General features: G+C 48.2%; 1 protein-coding gene across 4 annotated transcripts; it reads right to left on the minus strand.

Annotated features, from left to right (window-relative positions):
* Nucleotides 1-1,785: 1,785 nt before the first annotated feature.
* spata2l (spermatogenesis associated 2-like) lies at nt 1,786-8,471 on the minus strand. 4 transcript variants are annotated; one of them, XM_078401775.1, is made up of 3 exons: nt 8,347-8,471; nt 3,899-4,271; nt 1,786-3,329 (listed from the first exon to the last, which is right to left on the minus strand). In XM_078401775.1, the coding sequence occupies exons 2-3, from the start codon at nt 4,196-4,198 to the stop codon at nt 2,289-2,291; spliced, it is 1,341 nt and encodes a 446-aa protein (XP_078257901.1). In that variant the 5' UTR covers nt 4,199-4,271; nt 8,347-8,471; the 3' UTR covers nt 1,786-2,288. The 4 variants fall into 4 exon arrangements, with proteins under 4 accessions (XP_078257901.1, XP_078257902.1, XP_078257900.1 ...); XM_078401776.1 differs by having other exon boundaries at nt 3,899-4,211; nt 8,347-8,470; XM_078401774.1 differs by lacking the exon at nt 8,347-8,471 and adding an exon at nt 7,280-7,413.
* Nucleotides 8,472-21,117: the final 12,646 nt, after the last annotated feature.

A 21,117-nucleotide genomic window follows, 5' to 3' on the forward strand; every position in this document is an offset into this window, starting at 1 on the left:
TAATTAGATCGAGTTTTTTGAGGTGGTGACAAAGGTGATCAAAGAGGGGAAGGTGGTGGATGTTGTCGACATGGATTTCAGTAAGGCATTTGATAAAAGTGTCTCATGGCAGGCTGATCCAGAAGATTAAGGTGGGTGGGATTTTCAGTGACTTTTTTGTATGAATTCAAAACTGGCACTGATAGAAGACGGAGGGTCAATATACAGGCTGGGGGTATGTGACCAGTGGACCAGCAGGTATCTGTGTTGGGACCTGTTGTATGATATATATGACTTGGACGTAAACATAGGTGGGCTGGTTAGTAAGTTTGCAGATGCACCACGATTACTGAGGTCAAAGTAGACAGCAGGAGAAAGATCAGCTGCAGAAATGGGTGGAGAAGTGGCAGATAGAATTTAATCTGAGCAAGTGTAAGGTGTTGCACTTTGGGAGGTTGAATGTAAGGGGAAGATATACAATTAATGGCAAGACCCTTAACAGCATTGATGTACAGAGGGATCTTGAGGTCCAAGTTCATAGCTCCCTGACAGTGGCAAGTAGGTAGAGTGGTAGAGAAAGCACATGGTATGCTTGCCTTCATTGGTCAGGATACTGCTTCCTTGCATAGGAAATTAATGCACGGTTGCAGAAGTTAATGAATATAATTGTTACATTACTCTTATTGCAAGAGGATTTAAGTACAAGAGTAAAGACTTTATACTGCGGTACCATATCCAGTCCGGTCTTCTTACCTGAAAGAAACGATATACTTATAATAGAGGGAATGCAAGGAAAATTCATCATACTATTTCTCAGGATTATCACAGAGATTAGAAGAATGAACGGTGATATCATTGAAGCAAAATGTCTAAAGGGCTTGGCAAGGTAGGTGCAAGCTGGGGTGAAAGCCTTTCTAGACAGATGAGAAGAATTTGCTTCATGCGGTGTGCCGTCAATCTTTGGAATTCTCTATTTCCTGTAGAGGGGAGGTTACTGAATACACTTAAGTATGATTATAATGTATAAAGAGAAACACGTAGTATCGGGTACAGAAAGTGACAGGCAGAGAGAAAAGATCAGCTTTGATTTCAACCAAACAGCAGAATTGGCATCTGAATGTTCTTTCCAAAAGAAAAGCAGTCTTACTTTTTAATATCACATTTACTCTCAAAATGTATGAATTTTGATACCAGAAAGCATGACAGTTTCAGGAACAGATGAACTGTGGCAACTCAGAAGACATTCGATGACAGTACACAGAATTGTCAGATCCTTGGGTGTAACTGCGTAAACACAGCAGGAACGCTGATGGAGCTAGTACATCCTATGAATGGCAGTGAGCTAGATGCTACCATCGGACATGCCTTTCTCACTGGGGAGGGGGAAGCGCCGAGATCAAAGGGGGACCCAGCCTAGAGGGCCCGTCGAGAACTAAGGAGGACCGGAGGCGAAGGAGGAACCAATATTACTTAAAGAGTACTTTTTGTAACTTTGTCAGCACCTTTGTGGTAACTCTTGTGTGTACTTTGTATGTAAAACCAATGAATTTCCTCTACCGAGTTACATGTGACAATGAAGTATCATCATCATCACCGTTGCAATGATCAGGTACCAAATTGTACAATAATTATGCAATCAGGACTTTTATCTAAAAGTCATGACTTTGTAGCCCAACAGTGGAAGCTCAACTCAGCACAAAATATGTATTTGATAGTATTGCTTGCTTGTGCACATAACTATTGCACTCACACACTGTTTACATTTGTGAAATTTAAAATAACCAGAATTGACCTGAAAGCCGAAAAATCCTGTAGGTTTATTAATTTTCTTCACAGAACTTATCCAAAGAGCTGATATTACACTATGTAAAATTCTACTATGCACAACACAATATAAAGCACATTCAGATTCAAACAACTTAATACAAAATGGCACATTTTCTCCAGTTCAGGCTTGTATAGTACATTTGATCAGACACAATTCTTAGAAGAAAAATCAGGGTGTACAAATCAAAATGATTTCACAGCGATAACTTTACAAATAGATCAATGATTTTAAATCCACCATAAAATTACTTTAAAAAACAAAGCAAGGAAGGAACTTAGCAGCACCTGTGGTGGGAATGGACAGGCGACATTTCAGGTCCTGAGACTAAAGAAGGGTCTCGACTGGATGCATCACTGGACTTGCTGAATTCCTCCAGTGTTTTGTTTCTGCTCATTCATTTGGTCTCTATTTTATGGCTCCATGAAAAATTACTTTGTAAGCTATTCAGTTTTCACCGTAAACTCGTGATTCATATCAAAAATCAGTTTAACTTTTCAAGCATTATGTCACATTTAATACATTTCAACATAGATCTGAAACCACAGTGGTTACACAGAAACATGCCACATCCATTACAGATATGCATTGGTAAACATCTACAGTTCATACATGCAGGATCCATTTTTAATATGTCTGCATATGATAATTGTGGTACAGCATCACATGCAGCTTCAGCCTGTTGGGGATAATCAGAGTTTTCAGCTTCAAGAAATGTTATAGCATGACCTAGACCTGTACAATCTTTTATCCTGTCACATGAAATGGTATGGGCTGTACCACATGTTGCACAGCAGTAGCGAATGGATTCTCCTTCAGCAAGGCAGTTGTGCATTTCGTAGCCTTCCAGGTCGAAAACATTTCCAACTATATTGCAGCTACTAACAGAATTATGGTCAGGTTTGTCATTCGGTAGATCTTGAGATTCCTCAAATTCACCGTCCTTAATCTTTGTGGAATAAATGCAATCAGTAACAGGGATTCCGGCCATGTGTCTGCTGTAAGCATCATCCTTATCCTGGTCACTGCTAGAAGACCTGAGCATTCTTGTTGACAATGAATGGATTGCACTTCTTTTGTATTCCGTCTCGAGAGGAGGACTTGTCGGATTATTTGCACTCAAATCAGGTATTAAATCAACATCAATATCTTCTCCACTAGAGACAGATACGCGTTTTTTAAAACATTGATTTTCTCTCTGGGTGGCAGCAGCAGAATAGGTCAGGTTTTGTTTATCCACAGAGGCGTCAACACCGATCATTAATATTCTTTGATTAAACAATTCTTCGACTGAAACCTTGTAAAAGTGATCAAGTTTTCCAACTACTTCTGACAAGATTTCACATTCAATTCTTGCAACGAATAAGTTAAACGCCAGCCGAATCAACTGCAAACAATCTGGAAGGTCCTTCATTTCAAGTTCAAGATTATCCTTTTGCACATAGCCCATTTTCATAAAAATTCTTCCAAGGTCTTCATGGCAGATTGCAGGTTTTAGCTGGTACAGATAGGCTCCTGAAAAAGTCTTAAGACAAAAATAGATTTTGGGAGAGAGGATGGATATAGATATGACTGAAACAGCAGAACGTTCCACCACTTGCCCAAGTAGATACAAATTGGTCAATAATTAGTTTAGTTTGGTGTAGAGACACAGCACATAAACAGGGCCTTCGGTCCACCGAGTCCACGCCAACCAGCAATCCCCATATATAAGCGCTATCCTACACTAGGAACAATTTTACAATCTTTACCGAAGCCAATTAACCTACAAACTTGTACGTCTTTGGAGCGTGGGAGGAAACCGGATCACCCTGGGAAAACCCACGCGGTCAAAAGGAGAACGTACAAACTCCCTACAGACAAGCACCCATAGTCAGGATCGAACCTGGGTCTCTGGTGCTGTAAGGCAGCAACTCTACAACTGCGCCACCGTGCCGCCACTAATTAAAAGTACCAGCATTTTAAACTTACACATAAAGGTATAGCATGCTATTAAGGCATAATGCAAATATCAATGTCTGTTGAATATTTATAGCATTTCATTGTGTTTGCAGGATAACTTAACTTCAAAGTATAATTTAATAACAGACTTACTTTTATTGTTTTGAACTCTTTTCTCCATGGGAACAGAATCAGGTTAACAGCAGCCAATTCCAATAATTCAAAAGCCTCAATCAGCTTCTTCAAGATATTTGGGTAATTCTCTGACCTGCGCAGGGATTTGCCAATAATTTCATGAACTGGTAGTTCGGCCAAACCTGCACCCCTTGTTACTAACCAATGTTTGATTTCTTCTTTTAATTTTTTATCATGGCAAATTCCATCGTGTACGAAAGCTGAATCTTCATAAAAGTTCTTGTATTGTTCAAACGCGTAGTGTAGTTCAGTGGTCATTCCGAAAGAAAATCTAACACCATTTATTTGTTAGAATATATTTCAGATGCAATAATATGTTCACATTAGGGATCTAAAAAGGATACAGTACATGGTCAAAATAGGACGTTAGCAAGGATAAGTGGTTTACTTTCCCCACTCACAATTGAAGATAGTAATCATTTGGATCCATTGTTTAATACAAACATTTGGTGAACAATTTGAGTCTTATTTCTATTGTTTTCCTTAAACCAATCCTGACCAATTTATATTTTGATGAACATTAACATTTGACAATTCATTTCTAGTAGATGACCATTTTGTTTGTGCAATTCCATTGCAAAACTCCCAGTAGCTATTCTGCTTAGCATTTGAAAGTATATGCACTGTTAAAATACTAAAACTACCAGTAAACACTCTTTGGACCTGGGGGGACATGGTGTCAGTTATTGCAGATTGTCCACTATAACCAAGTAAGGCTTTATCATTGGATGTAATTGAAACAAAGAACTGCAGATGATGGTTAATGCATAAAAGAACACAAGTAAAGTGGATGAAGCTGTTCGCTCTCTGAAGAACATGGATTGATATTGAGACCCTTCTTCACATTGATTCAGTTTAGGTTTAGTTTAGAGATACAGTCGGAAACAGGCCCTTTCGGCCCACTGGGTCCGCGCCGACCAGCGATCCCCGCACATTAACACTATCCAACACACACTAGGGACATTTTTTAAATTACATTTACCAAGCCAATTAACCTACAAACCTGTATGTCTTTGGAGTGTGGGAGGAAACCGAAGATCTCAGAGAAAACCCACGCGGGTCAAGGGGAGAACGTACAAACTCCGTACAGACAACACCCGTAGTCGGGATCGAACCCGGGTCTCTGGCGCTGCATTCACTGTAAGGCAGCAACTCTACCGCCGCACCACCGTGATCGCAGTCTGCTGAGTTACTCCAGCACTTTTGTGTTGTTTCACCTCAAAACTAGGAGCCGATGCAACCGGTGTGCACCAGCCGGCCCTTCATCACCAGCTGCTGCATCGTCTGGTTGAGGCAGTTGTTGCGACTCACGTTGTAGCCCCCATGGGGACAGTGCTTTCTTCAGGCCGCCACCACTGACAGGACGCGCTCGGTCACCGTAGGGCTCCCTCCCCTCTCACCGCCTACCGCTTCTTCCTGTCGGCCGTCGCTTTGTCCGCTCCCCTCTCCATCGGCGCCACCTCCTCCTTTTCCCCCCGCAGTCGCCGGCATCTTCTGAGGTGGAGTATGTTAGGCACTCCGGGGGAGAAGGAGGAGGCGGTGGGAAAACGGGGGGGGGGGGGGGGGGAGAGCAATAAAAGAGGCCGAGTGGTCAGAGCAACGGGAAAAGCAGGAGGCGGCAGTGCTGAAGTGGGGAGTGGACAAAGCAGCGGCCGTCAGGAAGGAGCGGCAGCTGGTGAGAGGGGAGTGAGCCCCACGTTGCCCGAACATGTCTTGTTGGCGCCAGAGGCCTGAAGAAAGCGTTGTCCCCAGGGGCTACAGTCTTGGGCTGCCACAACAGCCGCATTCACCAGATCGTGTGGTGGGTGAAGAAGGGCTCGATGGTGCACCTTGCGAGCCAGGGGTGACATCAGAAGCTGGGCTGTAAGTGGCTGGGGAGGCAGTGCAAGCAGGGGGAGGGATGGAAGGTCCATCTGCTGCAACTGAAATCCATTATAAATGGGTCCGTTAAATCGAGGGTTTACTGTATTTGATGGTCGCTAGGACTTTGTGATCCCAAAGGCAGTTGTCAGAGGGGTTGCACGATGCTTTGTACTTAGTGCTCTTCATAATATGTTAACAGCATACAGTGAAAAGTAGGAGTCAAAATAAAGCCATCCGCAGATGCTGCAAACCTTGGCCTTCTGGTTAACACTGAGATCTTTAGACTGCAGGGGGATATCAATCATCCAGTCATTTGGGCAGTAAAGGGCCAACATGTGTAAGTTAGAATTTCATTGGGACATTCATCTGGGACATATGACAATAAAATACTCTTGACTCTTGAATTCAATCTGAAGAAGTACAAGATATTGCATTTGGGCAGGTGGAACAAGGAATGGGGAACACATACTAGTTAGGAGGATACGAGGAGTGTAAGAAAATAACTGCAGATGCTGGTACAAATCAAAGGTATTTATTCACAAAATGCTGGAGTAACTCAGCAGGTCAGGCAGCATCTCAGGAGAGAAGGAATGGGTGACGTTTCGGGTCGAGACCCTTCTTCAGACTGATGTCAGGGGGGCGGGACAAAGGAAGGATATAGGTGGAGAAAGGAAGATAGAGGGAGAACTGGGAAGGGGGAGGGGAAGAGAGGGACAGAGGAACTATCTAAAGTTGGAGAAGTCAATGTTCATACCGCTGGGCTGCAAGCTGCCCAAGCGAAATATGAGGTGCTGTTCCTCCAATTTCCAGTGGGCCTCACTATGTCACTGGAGGAGGCCCATGACAGAAAGGTCAGACTGGGAGGGGGAGTTGAAGTGCTCAGCCACCGGGAGATCAGGTTGGTTAAGGCGGACTGAGCGAAGGTGTTTAGCGAAACAATCGCCGAGCCTGCGTTTGGTTTCGCCGATGTAAAGAAGTAAAGAAGGTGAGACAGAGGTTCACCTGCACCTCCTCCAACCTCATCTATTGCATCCGCTGCTCTAGATGTCAAATACCCAAACCACCCCATCCCCGGGCACTTTCCCCTGCAACCGCAGGAGATGCAACACCTGTCCCTTTACCTCCCCCCTCAACTCCATCCAAGGACCCAAACAGTCTTTCCAGGTGAGACAGAGGTTCACCTGCACCTCCTCCAACCTCATCTATTGCATCCGCTGCTCCAGGTGTCAACTTCTTTACATCGGCGAAACCAAACGCAGGCTCGGCGATCGCTTCGCTCAACACCTGCGCTCAGTCCGCCTTAACCAACCTGATCTCCCCTCCCACTCCCAGTCTGACCTTTCTGTCATGGGCCTCCTCCAGTGCCATAGTGAGGCCCCCTCCTTCTCTCCTGAGATGCTGAGTTACCCGACCTGCTGAGTTACTCCAGCATTTTGTGAAATGGACACTCGGGGGAATCAACACTTCACAACCTACCGGTCCAACAAGGGCAGGTCCAGCTGTTCACCGTACAGACAGACGGTGGCCGCGGTTTCACAGCTGGGTGCCCCAGGTGTCAGTTTCACCGCAGTTGCGGGCAGGGTCGACGTACATCAGTCACACGGTCCTGAACCGAGTCGGAACTGAAAGCGAAAGTGCTAACTCACTTACCCCCAATGCAATGCAAAGCAAAGCATGCAAACACAGCCCCGCTTCCTGAGTTTCAGTTCGCTTTTAGAAGTTGTGCAATGAAGCGACCAGGAATAATCCATGATGACTGAAAAGTGCTGGAGTAACTCAGTGGGTCAGGGCAGGCCAGGCAGCATCTCTGGAGAACGTGGATAGAAGACGTTTCACAGAGACTAAGTGCTGGAGTACTCAGTCTGAAGAAGGGTCTCGACCCGAAATGTTACCCATTCCTTCTCTCCTGAGATGCTGCCTGACCTGCTGAGTTACTCCAGCATTTTGTGAAATAAATACCTTCGATTTGTACCAGCATCTGCAGTTATTTTCTTATACTAAGTGCTGGAGTAACTCAGTGGGTCAGGTCAGGTCAGGGCAGGGCAGGCAGCATCTCTGGAGAACATGGACAGGGACGTTTCACAGAGTGCTGGAGTAACTCAGTGGGTCAGGGCAGGGCAGGGCAGGGCAGGCAGCATCTCTGGAGGACGTGGATAGAAGACGTTTCACAGAGATTAAGGGCTGGAGTAACTCAGTGGGTCAGGGTCAGGGCAGTCTCTGGAGAACGTGGACAGGCGACGTTTCACAGAGTGCTGGAGTAACTCAGTGGGTCAGGGTCAGGGCAGCATCTCTGGAGAACGTGGACAGGCGACGTTTCGGGTCGGGACCCTTCTTTAGACCCCCTCCTTCCTTCCCCCCATCCACCCACCCCCCAAAAAGAAGGGTCCCGACTTGAAACCTCACCTGTCCACGTTCTCCAGGGGATGCTGCCTGACCTGACCCGCTGAGTTGCTCCAGCACTTCGTGTGTGTGTGTGTGTGTCTGTTTTCCTCTGTAAACCAGTATCTACAGTTTCCTCGTTTACAACAGTAACCCATCCATACCTTCTTCAAACGCCGCTGAACTACCCTCTGATCTGGGCTGCTGGTCACCACCGTGGAGGGCTAGCCTGGGGAGAACTCAGCGGGCAGAGTTTGCCAGAGAGCCCGGTGTATCTGCCTCTCCCCGGCAAGCATGTGATCAGACCCAACCTCTCCTCCAGCACACCACCCACTCACTGGTGTCAGGCAATGATTGGCAATCTGCTGCATCTGCACTCATGCGCCCTGAGCTGGGGACTCTGAGCTCAGGAAGGAACTGCAGGTGCTGTTTTAGAAACATAGAAAATAAGTGCAAGAGTAGGCCATTCGGCCCTTCAATCCGGCACCACCATTCAATATGATCGTGGCTATTTATTCACAAAGTGCTGGAGTAACTCAGCAGGTCAGGCAGCATCTCGGGAGAGAAGGAATGGGTGACGTTTCGGGTCGAGACCCTTCTTCAGACTGATGTTGAGGGTGGGATGGGTGTACATGAATGTGGGGTCCAGGGGTCCCAGTGAGTTTATGGGAAACGTCACCCATTCCTTCTCTCCTGAGATGCTGCCTGACCTGCTGAGTTACTCCAGCATTTTGTGAATAAATACCTTCGTTTTGTACCAGCATCTGCAGTTATTTTCTTATAATATGATCGTGGCTGGTCATCCAAAATCAGTACCCCGTTCCTGCTTTCTCCCCATATCCCTTGATTCAGTCAGCCCTAAGAGCTGTATCAAACTCTCTTGAAAACTTGGTTTTCAAGTACATGGGTTACATGGGCAGCAAAGGGTTAAAGGGAGATGGGCCAAAGGCAGGCAACTAGGAGCAGCTCAGATGGGGCATCTTATTCAACATGGTCGAGCTCGGCCAAGGATCTGTTTCCGTGCTGTATGACTCTGACAGCCTGTAAATAAAAATATGTTGTTGAACCTTTTTGTACCGAAGACAGACACAAAGTGCTGGAGCAACTCATGGGGTCAGGCAGCATCTCTGGAGAACAAAAAGGATGGGTGACGTTTCGGGGTCATTCGGCTTCAGATTCATGGCCGAAAACCATGAATTAGGCCAGGTAAAACACAAAATGCTGGATTTACTCAGCGGGTCAGGCAGCATCTCTGGAGAGAAGGAATGGGTGACGTTTCGGGTCGTGACTCAGTCTGAAGAAGGGTCCCGACCCGAAACGTCACCCATTCCTCTGCCTGTCCTGCTGAGTTACTCCAGTGGGGGTTTTTTTTGTCTATATGTGGAAGATAGATCTTGCACAAAAAGTATTTTATTCTGAATAAAAATATATATAGCAAACGCAATCTATGCAAAAACTCTTCATCCATTCTCAGTGTCCACATTTTCAATGGTGGCATAGTCGGTGATATTTGCACCTGACTTTAACTGAAACACCTTTGCCACCCATGTGGTCTCCTGGGGTGATATCTCTCTTCCCTAGTTGAGGGGTGTCCCCAGCAGACTCTGCTCCTCAATGATCAGCAGCGGAAGGTCCCTAGACTGTGGTCCTCCTTCCCCACCAAGCCTCTGTGTTGTATTGTGAGGGTGGGGAAGAAAGCTGGACAAGAGGGGCGAGACAGGCTAATCACAGCCTTGCTAGTGATTAGTGGATGCAGATGAGGGGAACAAGTGACTTCCGGATGAGTGGAGTAAGTGACAAAGGCGAGAGGTGAAAATAGGACAAAAGGGTGTCAGATAAGGAGAGAAGAGAAGGAGTGAAGTGTAAAGCTAGAGAGAAGGATACAGGTCGAAGATTGGGGAGGATAAAGAAAGGGCCGCTCACGCTCAAATGGACCTTTCTGTCAGCTAGTTGCATGAATTTAGTCCTCTTTATTTCTCCCTTCATAAGAAGGCCATCAGAAGGATTAAAGAAGAGGCCATTGAACCTGCTCGCCCAACTTTCCTCAACAAACCAGGAAGTGCTGGAGCAACTCAGTGGGTCAGGCAGCATCGGTGGAGAACACGGATAGACGGCATTTTGGCTCAGGATCCTTCCTCAGACTGATTGTAGTGGGAGGAGAAAGCTAGATACGACAATACCCGACAAAGCCTGGCAAGTGATAGGTGGAGGAAGGAGTCCCGCTGAGTTACTCCACCATTTTGTGTCCATAAGTGATGGGTGGATGTAGACAAAGTGGGTTTGATTGGCAGATGGGTAGATCTCTGTCAATCTAACCTCTTTTCTAGCTTCTCTACCACCCCCCCCCCTCCCCCCACCCCTCTACAATCAGTCTGAAAAAAGGTCCCGACCCAAAGTGTTGCTTATCCATTCCCTCCAGAGGTGCTGCCTGACCAGCCGAGTTTGCTCCAGCGTTTTGTGTTTGTCTCGAGATTCCTGCATCTATAGTTCCTGGAGTCTCCAACTTTCCTCAAATTGACTTACCTGCTCCATTCTTGATTCCTTTACTAATTAAAAATCTACCTCTGTTTTGAATATATTCAAGTATTCAGCCTCCACAGTTTTTTGGGGCCAAGATTTCTAAGGGATCAGAATACTTTGAGAAGAAACTCTTCCTCATCTCTGGTTTAAATGAACTTCGGACCCTCCTTCTGGGACAATGGCCTCTGGTCCAAGACTCTCCCATGTAGTGCCTTGAAGAATCATATATATTCTAATAGTTCAGCCTCTCATTCTTCTAAACCCAACCTTTTCTTATCGAATCATCCCTCCATACCCAGGTTCCTCTGAGTTAATCTTCTCTGAACTGCCTCCAATAATAGTATATCTGTTCTTAAATAACAGTGGCGCAGCGTTAGAGTTGCTGCCTTCGAGACCCGGGTTCAATCCTGACATAGAAACATAGAAACATAGAAAATAGGTGCAGGAGTAGGCCATTCGGCCCTTCGAGCCTGCACCGCCATTCAATATGATCATGGCTGATCATCCAGCTCAGTAGCCTGTACCTGCCTTCTCTCCATACCCCCTGATCCCTTTAGCAAAAAGGGCCACATCTAACTCCCTCTTAAATATAGCCAATGAACTGGCCTCAACTACCTTCTGTGGCAGAGAATTCCACAGACTCACCACTCTCTGTGTGAAGAAATGTTTTCTCATCTCGGTCCTAAAAGACTTCCCCCTTATCCTTAAGCTGTGACCCCTGGTTCTGGACTCCCCCAACATCGGGAACAATCTTCCCGCATCTAGCCTCTCCAACCCCTTAAGAATTTTATATGTTTCTATAAGATCCCCCCTCAGTCTTCTAAATTCCAGCGAGTACAAGCCCAGTCTATCCAGTCTTTCCTCATATGCAAGTCCCGCCATCCCAGGCATTAATCTGGTGAACCTTCTCTGTACTCCCTCTAAGGCAATAACGTCTTTCCTCAGGTTAGGAGACCAAAACTGCACACAATACTCCAGGTGCGGTCTCACCAAGGCCCTGTACAACTGCAGCAGAACCTCCCTGCTCCTAAACTCAAATCCTCTTGCTATGAATGCCAACATACCATTCGCTTTCTTCACTGCCTGCTGCACCTGCATGCTTGCTTTCAATGACTGGTGCACCATGACACCCAGGTCACGTTGCATCTCCCCTTCTCCCAATCGGTCACCATTCAGGTAATACTCTGCTTTCCTGTTCTTGCCGCCAAAGTGGATAACCTCACATTTATCCACATTATATTGCATCTGCCATGCATTTGCCCACTCGCCTAATCTATCCAAGTCACTCTGCAGCCTCCTAGCATCCTCCTCGCAGCTAACACTGCCACCCAGCTTCGTGTCATCCGCAAACTTAGAGATGTTGCATTCAATTCCCTCGTCCAAATCATTAATATACACTGTAAATAACTGGGGTCCCAGCACTGGGCCTTGCGGTACCCCACTAGTCACTGCCTGCCATTCCGAAAAGGACCCGTTTATTCCTACTCTTTGCTTCCTGTCCGCCAACCAATTTTCTATCCTCCTCAAAACTGAACCCTCAATACCGTGTGCTTTAAGTTTGTACACCAATCTCCTATGTGGGACCTTGTCGAAGGCCTTCTGAAAGTCCAGATATAACACATCGACTGGTTCTCCCTTATCCACTCTACTAGTTACATCCTCGAAAAATTCTATAAGATTCGTCAGACATGATTTGCCTTTGGTAAATCCATGCTGACTTTGTCTGATGATTTCACCACTTTCCAAATGTGATGCTATCACATCTTTAATAACTGACTCTAGCATTTTCCCCACTACCGATGTTAGGCTAACTGGTCTATAATTCCCCGTTTTCTCTCTCCCTCCCTTTTTAAAAAGTGGGGTTACATTAGCTACCCTCCAGTCCTCAGGAACTACTCCAGAATCTAAAGAGTTTTGAAAAATTATCACTAATGCATCCACTATTTCTGAGGCATTAGACACGGGTGCTGTCTTGTGGAGTTTGTAAGTTCTCCCTGTGACAGCGGGGGTTTGTCCGGGTGCTCCGGTTTGTTTTCACACTCCAAAGAAGTACAGGTTCGTAGGTTGATTGGCTTTGGTAAAATTGTAAATTGTCCCTAGTGTGTAGGATAGTGTTAGTGTATGAGGTGTTCGCTGGTCGTCGCTGACTCAGTGGGGCAAAGGGCATGTCTCCGCACTGTATCTCTAAAGTTTAAAGTCTAAAGTAACGAGGTCTGAGATTGTTTATTGCACAGAAGGTTTAGCTGCACAGAGTCTCTTGCCCACAGTAGGGGAATCGAGGACCAGAGGACATAGGTTCAAGGTGAAGGGGAAAAGATTTAATAGGAATCCGAGGGGTAATTTTTTCACACAAAGGGTGGTGGGTGTATGGAACAAGCTGCCAGAGGAGGCAGTTGAGGCTGGGACTATCCCATCGTTTAAGAGACAGTTAGACAGGTACATGGATAGGACAGGAGGGATATGGACCAAGCGCAGGCAGGTGGGACTAGTGTAGCTGGGGCATTGTTGGCCGGTGTGGGCAAGAAGGGCCTGTTTCCACACTGTATCCCTCTATGACTCTCTATGACTCTCTATGACTCTAGGGTATGATCTCACTTGTGCATTGTAGCAAGACTTCCGTACTCTTATCCACCCACGTAAAACTAAAATATAGCATGCCCTTTTCCTTCCCAATCATATGTTGCAATGGAACATTAGCTCTCTGTGATTCATGTGTCAGGACTTGCCAATTCTTTAGTACTGCAGCATCTTGCAGTCTTACTAGACTTAAATTAAAATAATCTACTTTTCAAAATGAATAACTCCACATTTTCCCCAAATTGTACTCCATTTGCCAATTTTTTTCCCACACAGTTAACCTCTCAATATCTCATCGTAAAATGTTTGTATCATCCCCACCTTACCTAGCCTTGCCTTACTTTTCTTTCATCCACAAATTCGCTCATGGTACATTCACTTCCGCCTTTTGAACCATTAATATCTATTGCAAAATAACTGTGGTTCTGACACTGATCTTTGCTGTTCCCCATCCATTTCAGTTTGTTCCTTATCCTTACTTGTTTTTTTGCTAATTGTACTATCCTCCATCAATGCTAATATATTACCTTCAATACCATGAATGAAGGCAAATCTATCTTTTGTGTGTCATGTTGTTAAATGCCTGAGGAAAATCTGGACATTACATCTATTGGTTCCACTCTACCCACTGTTTATCACCACCTCGAAAAGCCTCTCATAAATTTATCAGAGGTCACTTCTCCTTTGTAATAGATAGGGTGAGGATCTTTATCTTGGCACAGATCTTGGCACAGAGCCTCTTTATCTTGGCACAGAGGGTCTAGATTAGGGTTGCCAACTGTCCCTTATTAGCCGGGACATCCTGTATTTTGGGCTAAATCGGTTTGTCCCGTTCGGGACCGCCCTTGTCCCGTATTAGACCCACGGGCCGCTGTCGGCCGGGAAAATGTCGGCTAACGGAGTGTGTTCGGGGAGCGGGGCAGTGTGTTCGCCTGACGGAGGTTGCGTAGCAACCCACCTCCCGGCCCGGGTGGCCGCCATTGGTGGAGCGGGAGCACGTGGCCACTGGCTGGGTGAGGTCACCTGGGGCGCGGGGCGGTGACGTCACCTTGTCCCGAATTTGGGAGTGAGATAGCTGGCACCCCTAGTCTAGATCCCAGATAATCCAGATGGGACTGAGTTGAGAAGGGATTTCTTCATCCAGAGGTAGTACATCTCAGGAATTCTCTACCTCAGAGGTTGTGTTTGCCCAGGCACTAAGTTCAATCTGTGGAATTCTCTGCCACAGAAGGCAGTGGAGGCCAATTCACTGGATGTGTTCAAGAGAGAGTTAGATTTAGCTCTTAGGGCTAAGGGGATCAAGGGATATGGGGAAAAAGCCAGAACGGGGTACTGATTTTGGATGATCAGCCTTGATCATATTGAATGGCGGTGCTGGCTCAAAGGGCCAAATGGCCCACCCCTGCACCTATTTTCTATGTTTCTATATTTCTATTCAAACAGATATTGGCATATTATCCGGACTTTGGAAGAATCGAGGGATGTGAGATGGGCCAGAAGATCAACCATGATCATGTAGCGACCATAGAGAATGGTCCAGGTCGTCGAACCCTCGGATTGGCCAGCGAGGTCACGTGTGAACGCAACCATGGGGATTGGTCCAGGGAGCGACATCGCTGATTGGCCAGCGATGTCATGTGCGCGTTTGGCGCCCGAAATAGTAGTTCGGCGAAGTCTTCGAAGAAGACAGTAAGTTTTTGATGGTTGTCCTTTACCTTGTTGTTTAACTCTGTATTCGAATATTGCGGCTGCAATAAACTTCTTCTACAACCAACAAGTTTCCGGACTCGCCATATTGGTGACCCCGACGTGATCTGGACGATCACCGACTATGCAGGGACCCGACGCCTCGTCGGCGATGGCCGCGCCGGGCACACCGGAGTCAAGCGCGGTAAGCGTTCACCTTCCGTGGTTTTGGACGCACGCACCGCAATCTTGGTTTATACACACCGAAGCTCAATTTCATATAAAGAAGATATCGGACGACTCCACGAGGTATTACTACCTCGTCAGCGCTCTATCATCGGAGACGACCACGCGCGTGATGCGGTTCATCGTTAATCCACCTGCGGAAAGCAAGTACGAGGCCCTGAAGAAAGTATTACTGCGAATCTTCGGGTTTAATAAGCATGGTGGTGCGGCAAGACTTCTGCACCTACCGGATCTTGGAGACCGACTGCCTTCCGTCCTCATGTCCGAAATGATGATGCTAGCCGGTGAGCATACGGATTGCCCTATGTTCGAACAGGCATTCCGCGAGAAGCTTCCTGAGGATGTCCGACTGCTGCTCACGGATTGTTCTTTTAAGGACCCCGAAGCATATGCAGCGAAAGCGGACGCGCTCATAGCGGCTAAAAACAAGGCAAAGGACCAGGCAAGCGGTTCGATCAACAAGGTCTCGACATCAGTGACCACGCCACAGCGACGGCAAGATGGCGCCACGTCTCCCGCCAATTCTCCGAAGGCCCGCCAAAAAGATCCGCACAAGCGCGGCTGGTGCTATTATCACCTACGATGGGGTAGCGAATCCCGCAACTGCCGCTCACCTTGTACCTTCGCGGGAAATGCCTCGGCCGATCGTACATAGGGGCAGTTACGATTGGCCAGAACCGGCGCCTCTATGTCCATGATCGATTCACGGACACAGAATTTTTGGTGGACACGGGAGCCATCGTCAGTATAGTGCCGCCGACCGACCTCGAAACCAGATCGGGTAAGACAGGTCCCACCCTCATCGCGGTTAATGGCAGCCCAATTCGCACTTTCGGTACACGGAAGATGTCCCTTGTGTTAGGCCTCCGCACGTACGAATGGCCATTCATCATAGCCGACGTCAAACAAGCGATCTTGGGAGCAGATTTTCTCTGGGCTTTTTCACTGGTCCCTGATGTCCGCGGTAACGACCTCCGACCCTCCGCCGAAGATGAGCACGTCGCTCCGACAATCGCCTCCCCGCCCAGCCCTACTGTCCAGGCCGTCGTCGCGGCCCCCGACTCGTATGCTGAGATTCTGGCGGAGTTTCCAGAGCTGCTCATTCAACGTTTCGACACGTCTTCGGCCAAGCACGGCGTGGTCCATCACATCCGCACCGAAGGCCCTCCTGTTTTCGCTCGGGCCAGGAGGCTACCGCCAGACAAACTGGTGGTGGCACGGGCAGAGTTCAGGAAGATGGAGGAAATGGGAATTGTTCGTCAGTCTGACAGCCCGTGGGCCTCGCCGTTACATATGGTCTCCAAGGCATCTGGGGGGTGGAGACCATGTGGCGATTATCGGCGTCTCAATGCTGTCACCACGGCTGATCGCTACCCCATACCGCACCTACAGGACTTTTCATCTGGGCTGGAAGGAGCGGTGGTGTTCTTCAAAATCGATTTGGTGCGAGGATACCACCAGATCCCGGTGCGACCGGAGGACATACAGAAAACTGCAACGATTACTCCGTTCGGGTTGTTTGAATGGTTGCGTATGCCTTTCGGTTTAAAGAACGCGGCACAGGCTTTCCAACGACTGATGGACCGCGTGGGCCGGGATTTACCCTTTTTGTTTATTTATTTAGACGACATCCTGGTTGCCAGCACCTCAGTACAGGAACACCAGGCCCACTTGCGGACCGTTTTCCAGCGGCTCCAAGACCACGGGCTCATAATCCAACCCTCCAAATGTCAATTCGGCCTTCCTGCTCTTGATTTTCTAGGGCACAGAATTACCCCTGCCGGCGCCTCCCCTTTGCCCGAAAAGGTGCAGGCTATCCGGGCATTTCCTAGGCCCACCACAGTAAAAGGGCTACAGGAGTTCGTAGGCATGGTTAATTTCTACCATAGGTTCGTCCCGGCAGCTGCGCGAGTCATGCGCCCGCTTTTCCAATGCCTTGCAGGGAATCCGGTAGAGTTGATATGGTCCCCGACCGCAGAGTCGGCTTTTACAGCAGCTAAGGCAGCTTTGGCAGACGCCACCATGTTGGTCCACCCGAGCCCCTCCGCCCCCACGGCCCTGACGGTTGACGCCTCTGACGTGGCGGTGGGCGGGGTTCTGGAGCAGCAGGTCGGTGGCCGTTGGCAGCCTTTGGCGTTTTTCAGCCGGCAACTAAATTCGGCTGAGCTGAAGTATAGCGCATTTGACCGAGAGCTTTTGGCCCTCTATTTAGCTGTTCGTCATTTCAGGTACTTCCTTGAGGGCCGCCCATTTGTGGCCTTTACGGACCATAAACCATTAACATTTGCTTTTGTCAAATTGTCTGACCCATGGTCGGCCTGCCAGCAGCGGCACCTGACTGCTATCTCCGAATTCACCATCGATGTCCGTCATGTCGCGGGTAAGCTTAATGCCGTTGCTGACGCCCTGTCTAGACCTGCTTTTCCCCCTATTTTGGCGGTGGACTGCGAAGTGGATCCCCAAGAGCTTGCGGAGGCACAGCTTCTAGCGGATACCGCTTCGGCATACCAGTCCACCACTTCGGGATTGAAGTTGGCCCAGGTAGCTTGTGGGTCAGAAGGCACAAAGGTCTGGTGCGATGTTTCTCTTCCCCGTCCCAGGCCGGTAGTACCGCCCTCCCTTCAGCGCCGGGTTTTCGATGCCATTCATGGGCTGGCGCACCCGTCCATCCGCTCCACCTCTGCTTTGGTAGCAGCTCGGTTTGTCTGGCATGGCCTACGGAAACAGGTAGCGGGTTGGGCGCGTGCCTGCGTTCCCTGTCAGACCGCTAAAGTCCAGCGCCATGTCCAGCCCCCCGTACAGGATTTCGAGGTCCCGGCTGTTCGTTTTTTCCACATCCACGTGGATTTGGTCGGTCCTTTGCCTTCCTCCCGGGGCTACACCCACCTCCTCACGGTGGTGGATCGGTTCACCCGGTGGCCAGAGGCTTTCCCATTGTCTGATATTTCGTCAGCGTCTTGTGCTAGGACTTTGGCCCTTCATTGGGTAGCTCGTTTCGGGGTCCCGGCAGTTATTACCACTGACAGAGGCCCACAATTCACTTCGTCCCTCTGGGCCGCGCTCGCAGAACTGTACGGGTCCAAGTTACAACCCACGACTGCATATCACCCCCAGGCAAATGGACTCGTAGAAAGGTTCCACCGCCAACTTAAGGCGTCCCTCAGTGCAAGGCTTGAAGGCCCGGACTGGGTAGACCAGCTCCCTTGGGTTCTTTTGGGCATCCGGACTGCTCCTAAGCTAGATCTCGGTGCGTCGTCCGCGGAGCTAGTATATGGCTCGACACTTCGAGTACCCGGAGATCTGTTTCCGGACCCTTCAGACCAGCTGCCTACAGTCCCATCAGTGTTAGCATCTCTCCGGGAACGGGTGGGCTCCCTGGCTCCAGTTCCGACTTCACGTCATGGGTGTCCCATGGTACATGAACCGCCTTCCCTGAAGGACTGTGAGTTCGTTTTTCTGCGAAAAGATTCCCATCGCGCCCCGTTGCAGAGGGTCTATCAAGGGCCGTTCCGGGTTTTGCGTAAGGGAACGGCTACCTTCACCTTAGACATGTGCGGCAAGAGTGAGCTCGTCTCGGTGTCCCGGCTCAAACCTGCACATTTGGATCCGGATCAACCAGTCCTGGTCGGTCAAACCCCTAGGAGAGGCCGACCTCCGTTAGTTCCGCTCAGTCCAGGACCCCCCGTTCCGACAGTTCCTCCAGGACCCCCCGTTCCGGCAGTTCCTCCAGGACCCCCCGTTCCGGTAGTTCCTCCAGGACCTCCCGTTCCGGCTGTTCCGCCAAGTCCGGAACCCCCGGCTCCTGTGGTTCAGGCTGTCCCTCTCCGTACTCGTTATGGTCACGAAATCCGGCTCCCTGCTAGGTTCCGCACCTCGGGTTCTGGGGGGGGTCATGTAGCGACCATAGAGAATGGTCCAGGTCGTCGAACCCTCGGATTGGCCAGCGAGGTCACGTGTGAACGCGAGGTCACGTGCGAGGGCACCCCTAGTCTAGATCCCAGATAATCCAGATGGGACTGAGTTGAGAAGGGATTTCTTCATCCAGAGGTAGTACATCTCAGGAATTCTCTACCTCAGAGGTTGTGTTTGCCCAGGCACTAAGTTCAATCTGTGGAATTCTCTGCCACAGAAGGCAGTGAAGGCCAATTCACTGGATGTGTTCAAGAGAGAGTTAGATTTAGCTCTTAGGGCTAAGGGGATCAAGGGATATGGGGAAAAAGCCAGAACGGGGTACTGATTTTGGATGATCAGCCTTGATCATATTGAATGGCGGTGCTGGCTCAAAGGGCCAAATGGCCCACCCCCGCACCTATTTTCTATGTTTCTATATTTCTATTCAAACAGATATTGGCATATTATCCGGACTTTGGAAGAATCGAGGGATGTGAGATGGGCCAGAAGATCAACCATGATCATGTAGCGACCATAGAGAATGGTCCAGGTCGTCGAACCCTCGGATTGGCCAGCGAGGTCACGTGTGAACGCAACCATGGGGATTGGTCCAGGGAGCGACATCGCTGATTGGCCAGCGATGTCATGTGCGCGTTTGGCGCCCGAAATAGTAGTTCGGCGAAGTCTTCGAAGAAGACAGTAAGTTTTTGATGGTTGTCCTTTACCTTGTTGTTTAACTCTGTATTCGAATATTGCGGCTGCAATAAACTTCTTCTACAACCAACAAGTTTCCGGACTCGCCATAATATCATTGAACGTGAGACAGCCAGAAGGCCAGTAGATTGATTCAGTCTCTCGAACATGGGCTAAAGAAGGTGGATTACCTAGAAATCCATCTCCATTTACCAGCAATAAATGTGATAGGTGGAGGCGGCAGCTTGCCTTTGAAACATCTCAGAAGCAGTACTGTGATGTGATTATTATGCAGCATCGTTAATCTAGGCAGTACATAGAGTTGAACTCCATTCATCTGCACACATGGACATTGGTGGTGCTGGCCAGGCAGGTTTTACACAATGCGGACGTTAATCCAATTAATACTCCAACATGTTATTAATTCACTTTTTATTTTAGATATGTCACTGTAATACAAATTTTCCATTAAATCATTGTGTTTAAAGGGAGCAAGCGCCGGGATCAGGGTCCCAGCGTGTCGAGAGGAGGCACCGCAGATGCTGGTTTAAACCGAAGATGGACACAAAAAGCTGGAGTAACTCAGCGGGTCAGACAGCATCTCTGGGGAAAAGGAATAGGAGACGTTTCGGGTTGAGACCCTTCTTCAGACTGAGAATCAGGGGAAAGGGAAATGAGAGATATGGACTGTACTTAGGAGAAATAAATGGAAGAGATGTCAAAAACACGGATAATCAAGGAAGTGTGTGGCACACAATAGGCCATTTTTGAGGGTGGTTATTCACAAAATGCTGGAGTAACTCATCAGGTCAGGCAGCATCTCAGGAGAGAAGGAATGGGTGACGTTTCGGGTCGAGACCCTTCTTCAGACTGATGTTGAGGGTGGGATGAGTGTACATGAATGTGGAGTCCAGGGGTCCCAGTGAGTTTAAAGGGGTATCATGTTGCCATCTTGTGTAAAGGTTTAAAGTTACAAGAGCACTGAGGTGTAAAAGGGAACGTGGGAACCATAGCTCAAGGGGTGGAAATAAGGGTTCTAGTATGTTATAAGGGTTATGGAAACTCATGGCCCAGTGTATTAAAGAGAATAGAGGAACCTGTGCCATGGTGTGCTAAAGACAGCATGGGAACCAAGTTCCCATGGTGAGTTTAAGAAAATAACTGCAGATGCTGGTACAAATCAATTCATTCACAAAATGCTGGAGTAACTCAGCAGGTCAGGCAGCATCTCGGGAGAGAAGGAATCTCGGGAGAGAAGGGTCTCGACCCGAAACGTCACCCATTCCTTCTCTCCCGAGATGCTGCCTGACCTGCTGAGTTAC

Source organism: Rhinoraja longicauda, chromosome 6 (assembly GCF_053455715.1).
Source record: "Rhinoraja longicauda isolate Sanriku21f chromosome 6, sRhiLon1.1, whole genome shotgun sequence".
NCBI lineage: Eukaryota > Metazoa > Chordata > Chondrichthyes > Rajiformes > Arhynchobatidae > Rhinoraja > Rhinoraja longicauda.

Excerpts from the sequence above, each read along its gene's own strand:
- spata2l (XM_078401775.1), bottom strand. The coding sequence starts at position 4,198 with ATGACCACTGAACTACACTACGCGTTTGAACAATACAAGAACTTTTAT. Across the intron at positions 3,330-3,898 it reads AAGAGTTCAAAACAATAAAA|ACTTTTTCAGGAGCCTATCT; the intron begins GTAAGTCTGTTA and ends TTTTGTCTTAAG.